The 16,170-nt window shown below is 31.7% G+C and overlaps 4 protein-coding genes across 4 annotated transcripts; 2 read left to right on the forward strand and 2 right to left on the reverse strand.

Annotated features, from left to right (window-relative positions):
* Positions 1 to 1,381: 1,381 nt before the first annotated feature.
* Positions 1,382 to 6,054, reverse strand: OCT59_026377 (uncharacterized protein; the record flags this gene model as incomplete). Its single annotated transcript, XM_025323393.2, has 22 exons — positions 1,382 to 1,552; positions 1,633 to 1,714; positions 1,802 to 1,930; positions 1,988 to 2,035; positions 2,112 to 2,210; positions 2,282 to 2,374; positions 2,455 to 2,624; positions 2,712 to 2,814; positions 2,879 to 2,995; positions 3,080 to 3,355; positions 3,433 to 3,680; positions 3,762 to 3,996; positions 4,063 to 4,236; positions 4,312 to 4,443; positions 4,514 to 4,675; positions 4,748 to 4,885; positions 4,965 to 5,102; positions 5,192 to 5,334; positions 5,416 to 5,521; positions 5,621 to 5,684; positions 5,849 to 5,966; positions 6,033 to 6,054. 22 exons carry the CDS (start codon positions 6,052 to 6,054, stop codon positions 1,485 to 1,487), a joined length of 2,865 nt encoding a protein of 954 aa, XP_025187187.1. The 3' UTR covers positions 1,382 to 1,484.
* Positions 6,055 to 6,959: 905 nt separating this feature from the next.
* On the forward strand, positions 6,960 to 7,903 carry OCT59_026378 (40S ribosomal protein eS19). Its single transcript, XM_025313423.2, has 4 exons — positions 6,960 to 7,039; positions 7,120 to 7,294; positions 7,385 to 7,568; positions 7,640 to 7,903. Exons 2-4 carry the CDS (start codon positions 7,120 to 7,122, stop codon positions 7,722 to 7,724), a joined length of 444 nt encoding a protein of 147 aa, XP_025187188.1. The 5' UTR covers positions 6,960 to 7,039; the 3' UTR covers positions 7,725 to 7,903.
* Positions 7,904 to 8,272: 369 nt separating this feature from the next.
* Positions 8,273 to 12,245, forward strand: OCT59_026379 (uncharacterized protein). Its single transcript, XM_066143129.1, has one exon. The coding sequence runs from the start codon at positions 8,341 to 8,343 to the stop codon at positions 12,046 to 12,048; it is 3,708 nt and encodes a 1,235-aa protein (XP_065992677.1). The 5' UTR covers positions 8,273 to 8,340; the 3' UTR covers positions 12,049 to 12,245.
* A 15-nt stretch (positions 12,246 to 12,260) lies between these two features.
* OCT59_026380 (uncharacterized protein) lies at positions 12,261 to 16,056 on the reverse strand (the record flags this gene model as incomplete). Its single annotated transcript, XM_025313425.2, has 19 exons — positions 12,261 to 12,339; positions 12,411 to 12,571; positions 12,641 to 12,737; positions 12,801 to 12,970; positions 13,041 to 13,121; positions 13,192 to 13,394; positions 13,464 to 13,572; positions 13,647 to 13,781; positions 13,880 to 14,012; positions 14,079 to 14,332; positions 14,400 to 14,476; positions 14,548 to 14,717; positions 14,788 to 14,951; positions 15,032 to 15,159; positions 15,236 to 15,365; positions 15,450 to 15,575; positions 15,641 to 15,747; positions 15,841 to 15,926; positions 16,004 to 16,056. 19 exons carry the CDS (start codon positions 16,054 to 16,056, stop codon positions 12,261 to 12,263), a joined length of 2,463 nt encoding a protein of 820 aa, XP_025187190.1.
* Between the last annotated feature and the right edge of the window lie 114 nt (positions 16,057 to 16,170).

Consider the following 16,170-nt stretch of genomic DNA (forward strand, 5'->3'; position numbering starts at 1 on the left):
TTTTTATGTTTATTTTCTATATTTGGTATTTGTAATATTGTTCGATTTGATTATTGTACTTTTCGTTTAAAAATTAAATAAAAAATAAAGTCATAAGACTGTTTGCTCATAATCACCAAATATATATGGGTTGGTCACCCTATCTTAGTGGTTAGTCACTGAGACCCTCATTAAGCCTGAGTATGGTGAGGTCGCAGGTTCGATTCCTATGACCACGGAAATAAAAAGAATTTTACTGCGGACGCTACAACCAATAGCGTGAAGGTACAGGGATTAGTGTAGTTGGACTGCATTATGGTGAATTAGTGTGTACAGTTAGGCTGCACATTTCAACTAAGAATCATGGTGTCCTTCTAACATTCCCTAAGAGGTCATTGGTATGTTCGGAGTCCTGTCTTTGAGGTCACTGCATAGTATACCTTAGAGGTGGTGTCCTGTCCTGGTGGTCACTCTACAATACCACTGGGGGTACAGTTCGCTGTGCTAGATGGTCCTATAGATGGTAACATCATGGGTGCAATGTCTTAATGGTAGTTGACCTTCTAATAGATCTTAGACCAACCGTGATGTTCCTGAACAGAACAGATAGCTTGGTGATTGGGTTCGATTCCCTTCTCTGATGGCCTTGGATTGGTGATTCCTGGTAGTTGATACCCACCAAAAGGGATGATCCTGGGTAACACCTACAAGTTTACTGTCCAGGTGGTCACTACAAAAAGTATACCACTTGGGGATTACAACTGTACTATCGGTGGTAGGTAATCGCAGGCTGTAGTGGCCTTTGAGTGAGACCTGATACCTAATATGGTGGTATGGAAGGGGTCTAGATGTTTGAAGGTTATCTGACGAAAGTCCTCCGTGACAGTAGTAGTGGTGAGGGGTTTATAATAGTAGCCATTACAGTATAATGCAACGGATTAAAGGATGAGTAGGGTGGTGTTCAGCAGATTTGAAGGCCTTCGGGTCCCTGGGATATGTCCTTGCGTTTCAGTTGTGGTGTTGAATTGTCCCTGTTAAAGGCGGCGGGATGGTTACATCATGGCCTAGTGAAGATGATGCAATGAACGACCTACCTCCATAACCTTCAGTAGAGGGTGCGGAAAGTAGTGGCCACTAAACGTACAATACACTTGTAAAATAATCACCAAATATGGACTGTCCCAAATGTGTGACTATAAAGAGAGTTGACTGTACCGGTTATTTTTATATTAAAAAATCTGTCAAATTTACTAGTTAGTTTAGTTAGTTTAAAATTACATTAATATTTTATTTATTATAATAATATTAATGTATTATTTAATTTAAATTTACTAATATTATAAAAAAATAAAATATAAAGTATATTGTAAGTTAAATTTATATATATTTTATTACAAAAAAATTTAATAAGTATTTCTATTGATTTTTTATTAAAAAAAAATAATTAGTACAACTAATTCTTTAAAAAAAATAGCTAATTGATAAGTTATAATAAGATCCAAATTTTATTCATTAAATGGATATTCAAATGGTTCTGGTGGGGATGCTTCTTCTTCTTCAGTAACTTCAGTTGCTATAATAAAACATGATATTTAATATTTTATTTGATCAATTATATTTGATATTAATTATATTAATTGAAATTCAACTTACCAACAGGTGCACTTGGTAAAATTAATTCTTCAGGTTCATTAGGTGACCCATCTACCATCATTAAAATTCCACCAATTACACCCTAAAAATTACAAAATTACAAAATTACATTAAGTAAATGATAATTACTAATCAATATGTTTATTCTATAATAAAAATAATAACATACACTTTTTACAGGAATATAACGTGAATTTTCTTTAAATGTGATATATTGCAACTGCGTTGGCAAAACACGTGCCATGTTTTCAAGAGTTTCATATGATTCTTCTTTTTTCTTTTTTCCTTTTTTATCCTCCTAAAAAAAAAATGTAAATAAATAATAATAGAATAAAAAAAGATAACACAACCAAACCTTTTCTTCCTCTTTTTTGACATGTTCTGTAGTTTCTTTTTTTTCGTCCTATAATAATATTAATTTCATTTAGATAATACATAGGGGACAATTTAATTTATATAAATTTATAATTTATATATACCATATCCATTGCATCTGTATTTTCTGTTCCTTTTTCCTTTTCGGATTTTTTGGCTCTTGCCTTTGTTTTTGCAGTTGTAGAAAGTACAGCAGTTGCTACCTATAAAATAAAATAAATTCAAATGAAATCAATGTGCTTTAGTACATAAAAATAATAAAGAGAAACAATACCTTCTCTACAACGTTAGTTGTTGGAGGTTTAGTAGTAGCAGGATACGCAAAAAGTGATGGTTTTGCATTAGAAATAAATTCAAACTTTGGAATCTTTTACAATTAAAATAAATCAGTAAATTTGATGTCAAATAAATCTAATAAATTTTAAGCCAAAAAATACTGATTTTCACCTTCAGATCCTTATTTAAACCAATAATAGCAGTAGGAGTAAAAGCCAAACTTAAGAAATGTGTCAATGGGAACCAATACCAAAATTGTGTGAATACAGCCATTCCTACAATAGCTGGCATATTTAAATGACCTGATCTTGATTGTAATGAGATCGTTACATTACGACCACCTATTTCAAATAAAAGATAAATGCCATATTAAAAAAGATCCCACTTAAATATAGCAATATTATTATATAATTAAAATTAAGAAATACCGGCATCAATAATTCCTTGGCCAAGAACAGCTCCAAATTTTGCCATTGCATCTTCATGTTTATCATTTATGATTTTCTCATATAATTTACGAGTTGGTGATACCTTTTAGATATTATATGTTAATAAACTTGTCAATAATAATAGAATATGTTCATATAATTCAAACCTTAGGATTAATAGCATCATTTTGTTGTATTAGAATCATAGCTAAAGAAATGAAAGCGCCCTGTCGAACATAATCAACAGGATCTTTTGTCATTGGCTCCAAAAGTTCAATGGCTTCCTAATTAAATAGAAATTAAAAACAATGATAAATATGTGAAATATTGAAAAAGTTTCAAATTTTTTAAGGGATAATAACACAAACCATTAAGCCAGTTCCAGCACATGAAATACCCAAAGCTAATGTGGCGCCATACCGTACATTGGGATTATAACTCTCTGATAATAATTGAACTATTCGAGGAACTTGTTTTGGTGTTCTGAATAAGATAAATCCAAGTGCTGTAACAGCAGCACGACGTACATCATCATTGACATCACTTACAGCCACGTGTAATAATCGTCGGATAGCTTTATTATTTCCAGTACCACAATAGGCCAATGCAACTGTATATATTCCACCGTACCGTAAAATTGGGTCCTAAGAAATTTTTTTTCAAATTGAATGATAAAAAAATTTTTTTTTTTTTTACAATACAATTAAAAGTTTCTACATACTTTATCCAGGGTAAGCTGTTCAACTAGAGCATCTGCAGCCTCTTCTTTACCATACATGATAAGTGAAATCCCAATTGCCAAACCTCTAATAATTTTTTCATGCTGAGTTTCATGGGCATATTGCAGCATTTCCCTGATAGCTTTTTTGGAAGCCGTTCCAAGCATAACAAGTCCCATTGTCAAACCAGCAGCTTCTCCCGCAACAGCGCTATCGCTGAAAAGAACATCCTTGAGTTCCTCATATATTTCTTATGATTTATGACATAATGGTATCAGAACTAGTTTTTTATATTTGTATATTTTAAGAAATTAATAAAGCAACCAAATACCATCATTGCCCGTTGCCATTCCTGCAGTTGCAAGCCCCAAACATGCACCATGCTGAAGGACTTCGGTTTGAGTATTTTTTAAAGCATTTCTCAAATAATCAAGTACACCAGCACCGTGATTTGCATGAATAAGTCCCAAAGCAAATAAAGAACCGCCTTCTGAATAAGAACTTCCACTCACTCCATCTTGAGGCAAATAAGGTTGTAGCAAGGAAAGACCTTGAGAAAGATGCCCCTATAATAATTATGTAAAATATTTTATAATGGCTTCCTAAGTTATTCATAATAGTCCAAAACTCACTTTGTGTATTACACCCAAAGCTGCTGTTGCACTAAATTTAGACCAATTAGTAGCACGTGAGAGCCATTCCAAATTCTGACGAAGAAATTCGTCACTTGTTGTTCCAGCATGCATAAACGCATTTGCAAATGTAACGGCCGAATGGTATACTGAGTTCCGGGACTCTAATGCATTCTATTACATAAAATTATCAATTATTTTTCAATGGTAATTTACAAGAAAAATAAATACAAAATAATGAATAAATACTTTTGTATTTTTAAGTATAAGTAAATCTGTATGATTATTTCGATATAAAAATTCCAAGTGTAATTTGATTGACTCTTCCCCTGAAAGTATACGTTGAATTTTCGCATATTTTTCATCAGTCGGACTCGTGGACTAATAAATAAGACTTAAATTTAGTATGCAATATATATTGATAAAGTATAGGTCACTGTAACATAATTACATATTCCTGGTCATCAGTCTCCATCGCTTCACTATCCGATTTTTCATGAGTACTAGTTATTGTACTAGTTACTGGTAACTCCGAACCAACCTTTTGGAGAAATTCTTGGGTAGCGTTATCTTCGAGGTCGAAAGCAATCTGATATGCCATTAACAAATAAAACTATACAATATAACAAAAATGTTAAGTAAGTTGAATTAACTATTATATTAAATAAATTTAATGATATCATACCTCATCTCCTTTTGAAACGAGATCTTTTAACAATCTAGCTGCTTCAATAGGTTTATTTAAGTGAACATAACATTGGCTGATAGAAACATAATCGGGCTCCGCGAGATTTTGATATAATTTTGCCAGCAGAAGTAAAACCTTAACCAAAAAATTTTTTGCTTATAGTTAACAATTATGAAATGGAAATCTGAGAGATTTTACTATTAATAAACGATACCTCATTTCTAAAATCTAAATTTAATACTAATGTCATGCTAACTTCTAATACGTAAGCCAAGAGATCCGAAGCCTGACCTTTAGATATTGCTTGTTCAATAATATCCAAACGACGAGCTTCCAGAGCAATTCCAATTGCCTATAATAGATTATAACACGGATCAAAAAAGTTAAAACTAAGGCGAAATAATTAAAATAATTAGTAAAAAAACATTTTAAAATAAATACTTGTTTAAATTCACCGTCGTCATAACACCTCTGAAACATACGCTCAACTACGTCTTGTAAGCGCGGATCAATTTGAATATTACTAGCAGGATCATCTTCATATTGTTTTACACGCAAGGAAATATATTTATCTATACATTTTGCTAAAGTAAATAAATTTAATTAATTTTTTTTATTGCAATTTATTTCATAAAATGTCAAGAATCTAAAAATATTAGAATTACATATAATGGTTTCAACGTATTCTGATTTAGACGACGCGTCAAACATGTCCTCTGCTCCCAATGCAAATGTCAATGAATCATCAAACTCCCCAAGGTGATAATAAACCTATTAGCGAACAATAATATATAATTTTATTAATTTTGATAATTTTGAGTTTTATATTTTAAATAAATTAACACGAAAACTTCACCATAATTCACTGACCTTAGATGCCACAAGAGCAGATAATTTTCTTTGAGGGAAAAATTCATCTTCGTAAAGAATTTCACTATTTAAAAGAGTAATTAAATTTTTCTCTTGTAAATAAATATACGAGCCTCAAATCAAAATAAACTGATCAGCTAACAATAATAAACAGTAGAAAGGTACAATATCACGTGAAGCATTCAAAGTTTGAAACCTTAAACAATATTCATTTCAGTTGATACATACATTTTAGAGACTGCGTCCGAAATTTCGGCCCAGAATTGATCAACAAGTGTATTTAACTTCTCAAGCGCATATATTTTAAGTTCTTCTTCCGACTCGTCAAGCAAAGCAATTATTCCACCTTTTATTTGGGACCGAATAATTAATAAGAGTAAAATAATGTTACAAAATTGAAAACACGTTATACCTGCAGAAGTTAAACCAACCATCACGATCAAGACAACTTGCGAAAATATTATAAATGGAGTCTATTCAAATATCAGAACAAAAAAAAAAATTGAACGTTACACAACGTTTGTATGTACACGTAACGAAAACGCGTAATCAATCTAAGATAAACAGTGTAACTAGTGATTTAAATGACAAATTTTTGCCCAGCATTATAATTCTGGCCTACATTATTATTATGATGTCAACCAATCAAAATAAACGACTGAAGAAGTGAGAGTTAATTCTATTAATTTGTTAAAGTCATATGATTCCGGTAATGGGGTGATAAAGGATGTAGATTCTGGGTTCAAATAGAGTACCATCAAATTAGGTCATAGTAAAAAAAAGTATACAATTTTTAAGTAAAATTTAAGGTTATATGTAAATTTACTAGTAAAAGCATATATTTTTAGGACTTTAAATATTACAATATAAAAGTACATTGTTTTTTTGGAAAAATTCATATTTTTTATCACAATGTAGTAAATTTATTTATCCATTAAAATTTAAAACATGTATACAAGTCATATGTGTTTAATTTTTTTTTTTTCTTCTAGTATCTCTACTGAAGACCAATAGTCCAGTACTAACACTATATATATATATTGTAGAAAAAAAGAAAAGATCTATAATTTTTTTTAATTTAGTTATAGATAAATTACTGCTACAAAGTCAATTGATAAAATAATTTTTTTTTGACTTATTTGCTATAGTATCAAGTCACGTGATAAAACGTTATAATTTTATAATGAAGAATCTGAAGACTTTAATTGGTTGGTGAGAGTATTTTGGCGAATTCTATTGGCTTTACATCACGTGATTAGTTATATCAAAATTCGCAAATTATGCAAGCCACGTGAGTTAAAAATCTTTTTTTTTCGTCCTGAAATTTAATTGGCTTATCAAACACCGCTATAAAAACTCGATCCTTTGAAAATTTTGATCCTCCTCTTTCTCATATCTATTCACCTTTAAAAATAAAAGGTACGTAACGCGAAAGAACGTAAAAGCTTTTCATTTATAATTTTAATTTTATAATGACAAACATTATATCTTTGGAATAGATGGCTGGCGGCGCAACTGTAAAAGATGTCAATCCCCATGACTTTGTTAAAGCCTACGCTGCATATTTAAAGCGTGCAGGTAAATTAGAAGTGCCAAAATGGGTTGACATTGTAAAAACTGGTCCATATAAAGAATTGGCTCCATATGATCCGGATTGGTTTTATATTAGGGCCGGTATGTATCTTTTATCAAATAGTGATATTGTTTTAATTTTAATTGATCTGGTTCGATCTAAATTTTGGTGAATTCCAATGGCGATTTTAGCTGCTGTTGCACGGCACATTTATCTTCGTAATGGGGTTGGAATTGGTGCGTTAAAAAAACTTCATGGAGGTCGTAAAAGAAGAGGAACTCGTCCTTCTCACCATGCCAAATCATCAGGATCTGTTGCTCGTAAAGTCCTCCAAGCTTTAGAAAAAATCAATGTCTTAGAGAAAGATCCTAAAGGGTAGATATTATTTGATAATTTCAATTATTTATTTAGGAATAAAAAAAAACTAAATCTTTGAATAATTTTAGTGGACGTAGGATCACTCAAAATGGGCAACAAGATCTTGATCGTATCGCTCAAGCATGTCTTTCGGTGACGACGGGAGAATCATAAAAAAATATTTTAATTATTCTAATTTATATGTAGATCAAAAACTTTTATTTCAATATGAGCGAGTCAAAAAGCATAAGAATTAATGACTTTACATTTTGTTGTTTCAAGCGGCGAGTTAGATGACAATTATCATGAAATAAATACAATTTTCAACCAAAATTGAATTTAATCTTCGCATTCTAGCTTTATAACACTATTATTGCAAATTCCAAAAATTATTTAAAAAGCTAAAAAAAACCCATAAAGGTATCTGACGCTAATTTCCTAAAATATTTTTGTCATAAAAAATCCTGGCTTGCTCGACTGTCGGACTAGTATTACAGTTTGACAAAAAATCATGGCTCGGCTTGTTTATATTTCCTCGTCAATTCGTCGAATTGCTAATAATTATATACATTTTTATAGGTCACAATTAACGCAATTTCAACATTGTGGAATGAAAAAGAGAAAGTTCTAGACAGAGATACTGCGCTATTACAAGTCACGTGAATGAGATGCAAATAAAGACACGTGTGGTTTGCGCTTCGCATCATTCCTACCATTTCGTTGACTACTCTCATATTTGATCTCATTTTATAACCTGGCGTTGTAGAAAAAGTTAATATTCCATTTCATAATGCCACCAAGAAGAGGAAGACCTCCAACTCGTAGAGAAAACTCTGCTCGTAGAAATAATGATAATAGCCAACCTTCTACTGAGTCTACTACACAAAATGACGAACAAAATGTTCGCGGCAGACCTAGGGGTAGACCTAGAGGTGGCCGTTCACGAGGACGCTTTCGAGGAGGAGTACGTTCACGAGACAATTCACAGGGTCCAATACATATAAGTTTACCTTCTCAAGGCGAAACTTCCGTTCAACCAGATAACTCATCAAGGGACGAAATCAGCTCAAATGGATCAACAAATCCTCAAGAACATAGGCGTTCTAGAGGTCGTCCACGTGGAAGGATCAATCACCCAATACACAGCTCGACGCCGCAAACAGCCACACCTGAGATATCACAACCGGAAATTAACTTATCGAGAGATGAAATTAGCTCAAATGATGACGTTACACTTCTTCAAGAAGTAATTCCACCTCATGGTATTCGCCGACCTAGAGCTCGTCCACGTGAGAGCAGGACTTCGCAGGCAAGTGATATCTCTCAATCAGATGTAAGGGACGAAGTTAGCTCAAATGATGATGTTACACTACGTCCGAGAACATCACGGAGAATTATTTCACAGGTCCATGTAAGTCAAGAAGTTATTGATCCTGATGCTAGGGAAGATGAATTGCGTGGCGATCCTTCGAACACCCGTGATGATTTACATGAAGCTGCTGTTATTACGTCTCCTGATGATTTGCGTGAAGAAGTTGTTGCTGCTATTACGAATATTACTGATGATTCACGTGAAAATGTGTCTTTAGAGAATAACGATGATGAATCTGAAGATGGGGGGGATACTGAGGCACATATAATAGAAAATGAACAAGATCGATGGAGAAAATTTGAGATTGGCATGAAATCGAATAGGAATCATGGAACCGTTACGAGTTCAGTCCCACCTAATATTAATTCTGTGGATTCTACACGTCAACAAAGACTTTCAGCTTTTCTTAAAGCTGCACCAAGGACTAAATCTTCTAAATGTTACGAGGAACTTAACAATTCATTAAAAAAAGTTGCGGAACTGTTAGATAGAAATGAAGTCAAGAGTGCTTTTAGTTGCCTCCGACAAATATCTGGATCTCATGAATTTATCGTATTTCAAAGATTTGATAAATACAAAATTTGGGATAAGCTATGTGAAAAATATGGCGCAAATGAAGAAATTATCGATGAATTTCTAATCGATGATGGAAAACCATCGTCTCTCTTTTTACTATTAATTAATGGATTGAGGGCAAAATTAGATGATATCCTAACAACTCCACATTTGGTAGACTCCAACTGTGCGAAAATTTATTTCCGAGATGTTTTAAATAAAAAAATTAAAATAAAATTCGTCTCGAATAGCGAGAGAGAACCTTATTTAAAGAAAGCATGGCCTTATCGGAGGTTTAAAAATATAAATGAAAGGTTAACTCGCAGAATAGCGAACAATGAAAGTGGAGGAAGTTTGGATTCGAATCGGTTCGATTCTGATTCTAGTACGTCGGCTGATGATCATGATGATTTTTCGGAGGGTGATGATGTTGAAGAAACGAGTGATTTAAGCTACGTGACGGAATTTTCTGAACCTGATGAGGATGAGTCGGACCAAGATGATGATGAAGAAAATATATCGGACGAAAATCCTCTTGATTCAAACAATCAAGAAGGAATTAGTAGTAATAATAATGAAGAAAATGCCACTAACCAAGATCAAGATGTTGTCAATCAAGATGTTGTCAATCAAGATGTTGTCAATCAAGATGTTGTCAATCAAGATGCTGTTAATCAAGATGCTGTTAATCAAGACGTTATTGAAAATGTCGTTAATCAAGATAACCAAGATATAATTCCTGATGGAGATCCTCTTGATCCAAGTCAATGGGAGGAAGAAACTAATAATGATGAAAGCGGTTTAGAACCAAATATCGCGTCTGATGATGATTTTTCCGATTCAAGTGGATCTGAACACTACATTTTTTGGTTTATGAAAAACGGTATCAAGAAGAAGATATCACCGGATTCAACCGTTTATACGATTATCCATAGTTATTTAACAAGGAAAGAGATATGCACATTAAAAACTGATGAAATATTCGAAAAAGAATATGTTATTTACTTCGAAAGGGCGGAGGACAATACATATGAAAATGATAGTGATTTTCCAGAAAATTTTGAATTTAATGACCAAACACGCCTTATTCTAGATGTTATGAAAAATCTATATAATACATATAACAGAAACGTTATTGATAACTATGATCCTGATATATTTCGAAGCTCTCAAATAATTCAAAAATTGAGACCGTTCGAGAAGAAATTAATAAGTCGCATTACTGGATATTATCCAAAAGTGATCGTTACGCTTTTGAACCATTATGGATTCTTATTTGATGGTTTTTGTCGTCACAAATATTTTATTAGAAACCTATTTGGACTCAGGAAAGTACCAAGGGGCTTGACTCCAAATCTAATTGACACGATTAGAAATAAAAAACTATTACCGAAAATTAAAAAAAAAGAGAATGTTCAAAAGGAAAATTTAGCTAATTGGACACGAGAAAAATTCCATAGATATGCTGATGCAAAAACAACATTTGGAATTACTTTTGCAGGAGAAATGGGAATAGGTGCGGGGGTTACTCGCGACTTTTTCACACAAATGTCCCAGTATTTTCAAATTGTCGGATCAAATATGTGGACTGATTTGGAAACCTCCCCTAACCCTGAAGATTATGTAACTAATGAATACGGCCTATATCCTACATTGTTTGATGAAAAATATGCTATTTCTGATGAAGGAACTCGCGTGCTTAAGGATTTCCAAATCCTTGGAATGCTAACTGCCAAATCGTTAGCTGACAAACAAATAATGGAAGTTCCACTAAACAAAATGTTCTTAAAGAGATTTATTTTTGGAGAACACCCATCCGTAGAGCTTTCTAACTACGATTTTACAAAAGTTGATGATCAAAGTCGCAAGGACATGAAAATTAAAAAATTGCTTGGTTTAATCAATCAAATTAATCCGACAATTACAAAAATAGCGAATCATCTTCGAGATATTCAGAATAATTTTTCTGATTGTTTGGAAAGTTTTTATATTCCGGCTGGTCGTAGTTGGCACCAAAATAATCTGGTGTCTATTGATCTTCCAGAAACAGAGACACAAAATATTTTTTATTTGTATTTAAATAAAATTAAAGAAGTTGTATTTGAAACCGGAATCCATGAACAGATAAGTAAATTTAGAGAAGGTTTCAATCATGTCTTTCCCCTTGATCATTTAAAAAATTTCTATACTGTAGAGGAAATACATAAGGTGGTCTTTCATAATAAAAAAGAGGATTGGTCAGCCGATGTCATTCGTCGTGCTTTTTTCGTTAATAATGAAAGTATTAGAATCGAAGTTGATAAGATTTCCCAAATTTTATCAAAATTTAACATTGACGAACAACGGAAGATGCTCCGCTTTTTTACTGGATCGACAAGACTTCCTATTGGGGGATGGACCAAATTAAAACCTGAACTGGCTGTAATTGAGGACCTCGGAGCCTACCCGATTGGTAGGACATGCTTTAACAAGCTATCTATTCCTCGAAATAACAGTCTTCAGGAGCTAGAGGAAAAGTTGAAATTAGTGATCAGCAATAGTGAAATAGCAGAACGAATCGACAGAGAGTAAGTTTGCATTTACATTTATCAAGGAAAAATATTTTAAGTAATATATTTGTATAATATATTTTTAAATTTGCATTCATCAAATAAACTGATTTCAAATTATTATATCTGAAAATAAAAATTGTAATAATTCAATAATAAATCAAATTATATTTTATTTTGTAATTTGTTTTAAAACATATACAAATAAATTAAAAAGTACAAAAATCTATTATTCTATTTTGAACTCAATTGTGCAATATAAGCATCTAATTCTTGTGCAATTATTTGGTCCGTACATTTACTTTGAATTTCTCTGAAATAAATAAATGAATGAACGTCATGTAAAAGAATTAGAGATTTCACTCGAAAAAAAAAATTACAAACCTCAATAACTGAATATCTTTTAATGCGAGTGCTTCCTGTCCTGCCGCTTTGAAATCGCCTATTTTAATAAATAAACCTGGTCTTACAGCAGGGTCGCATTTTGTAATGTATTTTATAGCTTCTTTATGTTGTATAGCTTTAATACATTCTTCCACAAATGGCTAAAAAAAAGATAAAAATTGATAATTTAAATAAACATTATATTTAAATAATTTCAATAGTGATTTTACCTCATATCCGATTGGAGATTTTTTCGATTTTGAAAGACGTTCTAATTCAGGCCAATCTCTCATTTCCACCAAAGCTTTTAATTTAATCCACCAAAACCTATGTTATCATTCAAAAGTTAAATATGTCACTTTTTTAATAGATAGATTTTAATAAATTTACCTTTTATCAGGAATTTTGAAATCTGACTTTAGTTTATTTGCTTTATTGGGATTATTAGTAGTGATACACTTATGTACTGTTTCATTCAAAGGTAATCCTACCAATTGTTGGTTCATTTCCTTTTCAAATTGAGCTTGAACTTGCAGTAATCTGATGTTTTCGTCAACTGCCTATAAAATGAATGAATATTTAAACTAATCAAGACAAAAATTCAATTATTTATAATTATATTAATTATACCTTTGCCTCAAAAGCATGCTCTTTATCGTCTTGGTACGATTTTAATGCTATCTTCAACTTGTTAGTTCTTTCATTCAAATCCTTTTGCAAAAAATAAGATATTACCAAATTATAAATATCACTTGGAACGATACTCTTAAATTATACATACCTTTTGCTTATAACTTTCTAAAATTGTGATATTCGCACTTTCAACGCATCTATCATCTTGATAGTAAAAATCCGCCAAAAGTTTCAAATCTTGTTGTTTACAATATACCTCAAATAAATTACAAGCCATAGGCTTGTTGTTAATTATTCGGAAAAATTCAGGAAGCGGAAGTTTCCTTTTAAGATGAAGCATTACCAAATATACTGTATAAAAGTTAATAAATAAATTGCGTAAACAAGAATAAAATTTATTCATTTATTTTTTTTAATTACCTAAATCTGTATCCCCACTTTCAATTGCCTTAATTAAAGCCAATTCATCTTCCTGCATACTCATGAGCAAAGGTACTTGATCAGCTGCACGCGGTTCATAATCAAGCAACTATAAGCAAATCATATTTAATTAGAAATATGTATATAGGGATAGGGATAAAGCATAAAAGATCAAATACTAACTCTTGTTGCTAATTTTGGCTGACCAACTTTATAAGCAGTATTGGCAATTTCTGCATAAGACAGACCTGGCTTGTTGATCAACTTTTCCACAATCATATGACAAATAGTTTCTTCATCATCAGTCGATTTTTTGATCTATAACAATAAAATTACAGTATAATAGATTGAAAGCAAATAAAAATTTCTCAATTTAAATTTATTTAAAGAAATAGTAAATTACATAAATTATTCACCTTTGCACAGGCCCAATGAATTAATACTCTGTCTGTTCTCATCTTCAAAAATTCACATATCCGTAGTGCTAATAAATGATGATGACGATTTATCAATCGATCAATTAATACATCGGGCGTGAGGCGTGTATATCTGAATGGATGAATGTAAAGTTATTTAGTTAAATACTTTTTTTAAAAAAAAAAATTGATCACTTACTGTGTGTAAGTTATCGGTATTCCAATTTCATAATATCGTACAGCATTTAATACTCTTAAAGTTTGGCACATATCCACAAAATTATCGGCGTTGTACGATTCCAAAAACGCTTTACCAAATGCTGCAGCTTTAAGTAAATTACGTTGCCAATATTGGCTGAATTCATGTCCAGCTGCTTCCGTACAAGCGTCAACTGCCTCTGCAAGTTCTGCTCGAATACTCCGTATATTTTCATCTGCTTTTGGACTTCGTCTCTGAAAGTGACCAAAGTAATATAAACACATTTGAATTCGATATCGAATTATATCTAACTTAACTTACTTCAAAATGATCTAATGCATCGAATAACATGGCTGCTGGTGCAGTCGAACCGATTTTGAAAATTTCTTCAGTAACATCTATACATAAAGTAATTATAAGTAATTATTAATCATAAAAAAATTCAATTTTTTATGTAAAATTAACTTACTTGGAACTTTTTGCAAGAATTCACATTTGTCACTACTTATGACACGCACACCATCTATTTCAGGAATAAGATAAATAGCATCATCATATGAATACTTTATATAATCGCCAAATGGACCAACCATTAACACAATCTTATCCCAGTACAATACGACAGAATCAGTACCGCACCTAAAAAAAATTTATTAATAAATTTTTTAGCTATTTACAATATGACTATAGCGATTAACAAAAATATTACCAGATTAATTGTTGAGGAGGAACTTGGGATTTAGTGGCGAATTCCGAAAGGTTCTTTTGAAAATCAGTGGAAACTACCCAAAGTTTACCGTCAGAGGTAAAAAGTGCTAAAAATTTGCCATTTGGTGACACGGCCATTTTAGTAAAAGGACCTTGTTGAAGCAACTGCATCATGAAGTAAATTATTTAATGATTAATAAGCCTGTATATTTTGGGATATAGATTTCTTTAAAAAAAAAATTTACTTGGTCTTGAGATTCTTTAGTGTCAACAGTTAGAATTGTAGAGCCGGTTGCTAATAATACCTCTACATGACGGCTAAGTGTATATTGTGGTGGAATCACCGTCCAACTATGTGGTGGTTCATTTAAACCTAATAAATTTAATTATATAAATAAATAGAATTTTTATTAAGTTAAAAAAAAAAAATTTATGAAATTCCAAAACACCTGGATCTGCCATAAGATGAGGTCTAGGTTCTTCAAAATTGGTAAGAACTATTAATTTAAAATTTCCTGTTAAAGCCACCAACCCAGTTCCCCATATCTGACAATCAATAACTGAATATTCTTTTGCTTCCTATTAAAAATATTCAATGGATAATATATAAATATATCATTCTAACGTCGTATATATTGTAATAGTGAACTCATTACTACTTACTTTAACAAGAGAAAGCTGAGTATATTCTCCATTAATATCGTATAGCCTAATTGTACCATCTTCTAAGACTACAACCAATTTTTCAGATTCAGACCAACCCATTGCTACAATTCGACCTTTATCCCACTAAAAAAGGGAACATTATTTACTAAATTTAAATAGTTAATAGACAGAAAATTAAATAAGATTACTTGTAATTGTTCCATCAATTTTCCTGCAGAAGTATAAAGATAAATAGTAGGCTTTACTGGCTGTTGTTTTTGTAACAAAATTACTTTTTTATCGTCACGGATCATTGCTTAATACAATATTAAAAAGGTAAACTTTAGTCAAAAGATTTATAGAGTTTTACAGTAAAAAAAATATAATAATAAAAATAAATTATATCTACCAATTGGTCCACCATATGGAGCTCCCGCAATCATAAATTTCGAAAGGTCCAATTGCTTCCAAAGCATCGCATAGATTTCTTGTTTCCTACAAAATAATTAATAAAAATGAAATATTAACCAGCCTACTTGATAAACACCGAAAGTCATAACAATAATTCTCACCGATAGAAACGATCTTGTAATTGATTCCAATCAGTTGTTGGGTGAGGTGCCATTTTAAGGAATGATGCTATCAATTAAAAAGTAACAGACTCTTATACAAAATGTCATAAATGATCAATCCACAGAAAAATCTTGATAAAAATTAAATTGTCACGCTACGTCACACA

The sequence above is a fragment of the Rhizophagus irregularis genome, chromosome 6, assembly GCF_026210795.1.
Source record: "Rhizophagus irregularis chromosome 6, complete sequence".
Lineage (NCBI taxonomy): Eukaryota > Fungi > Glomeromycota > Glomeromycetes > Glomerales > Glomeraceae > Rhizophagus > Rhizophagus irregularis.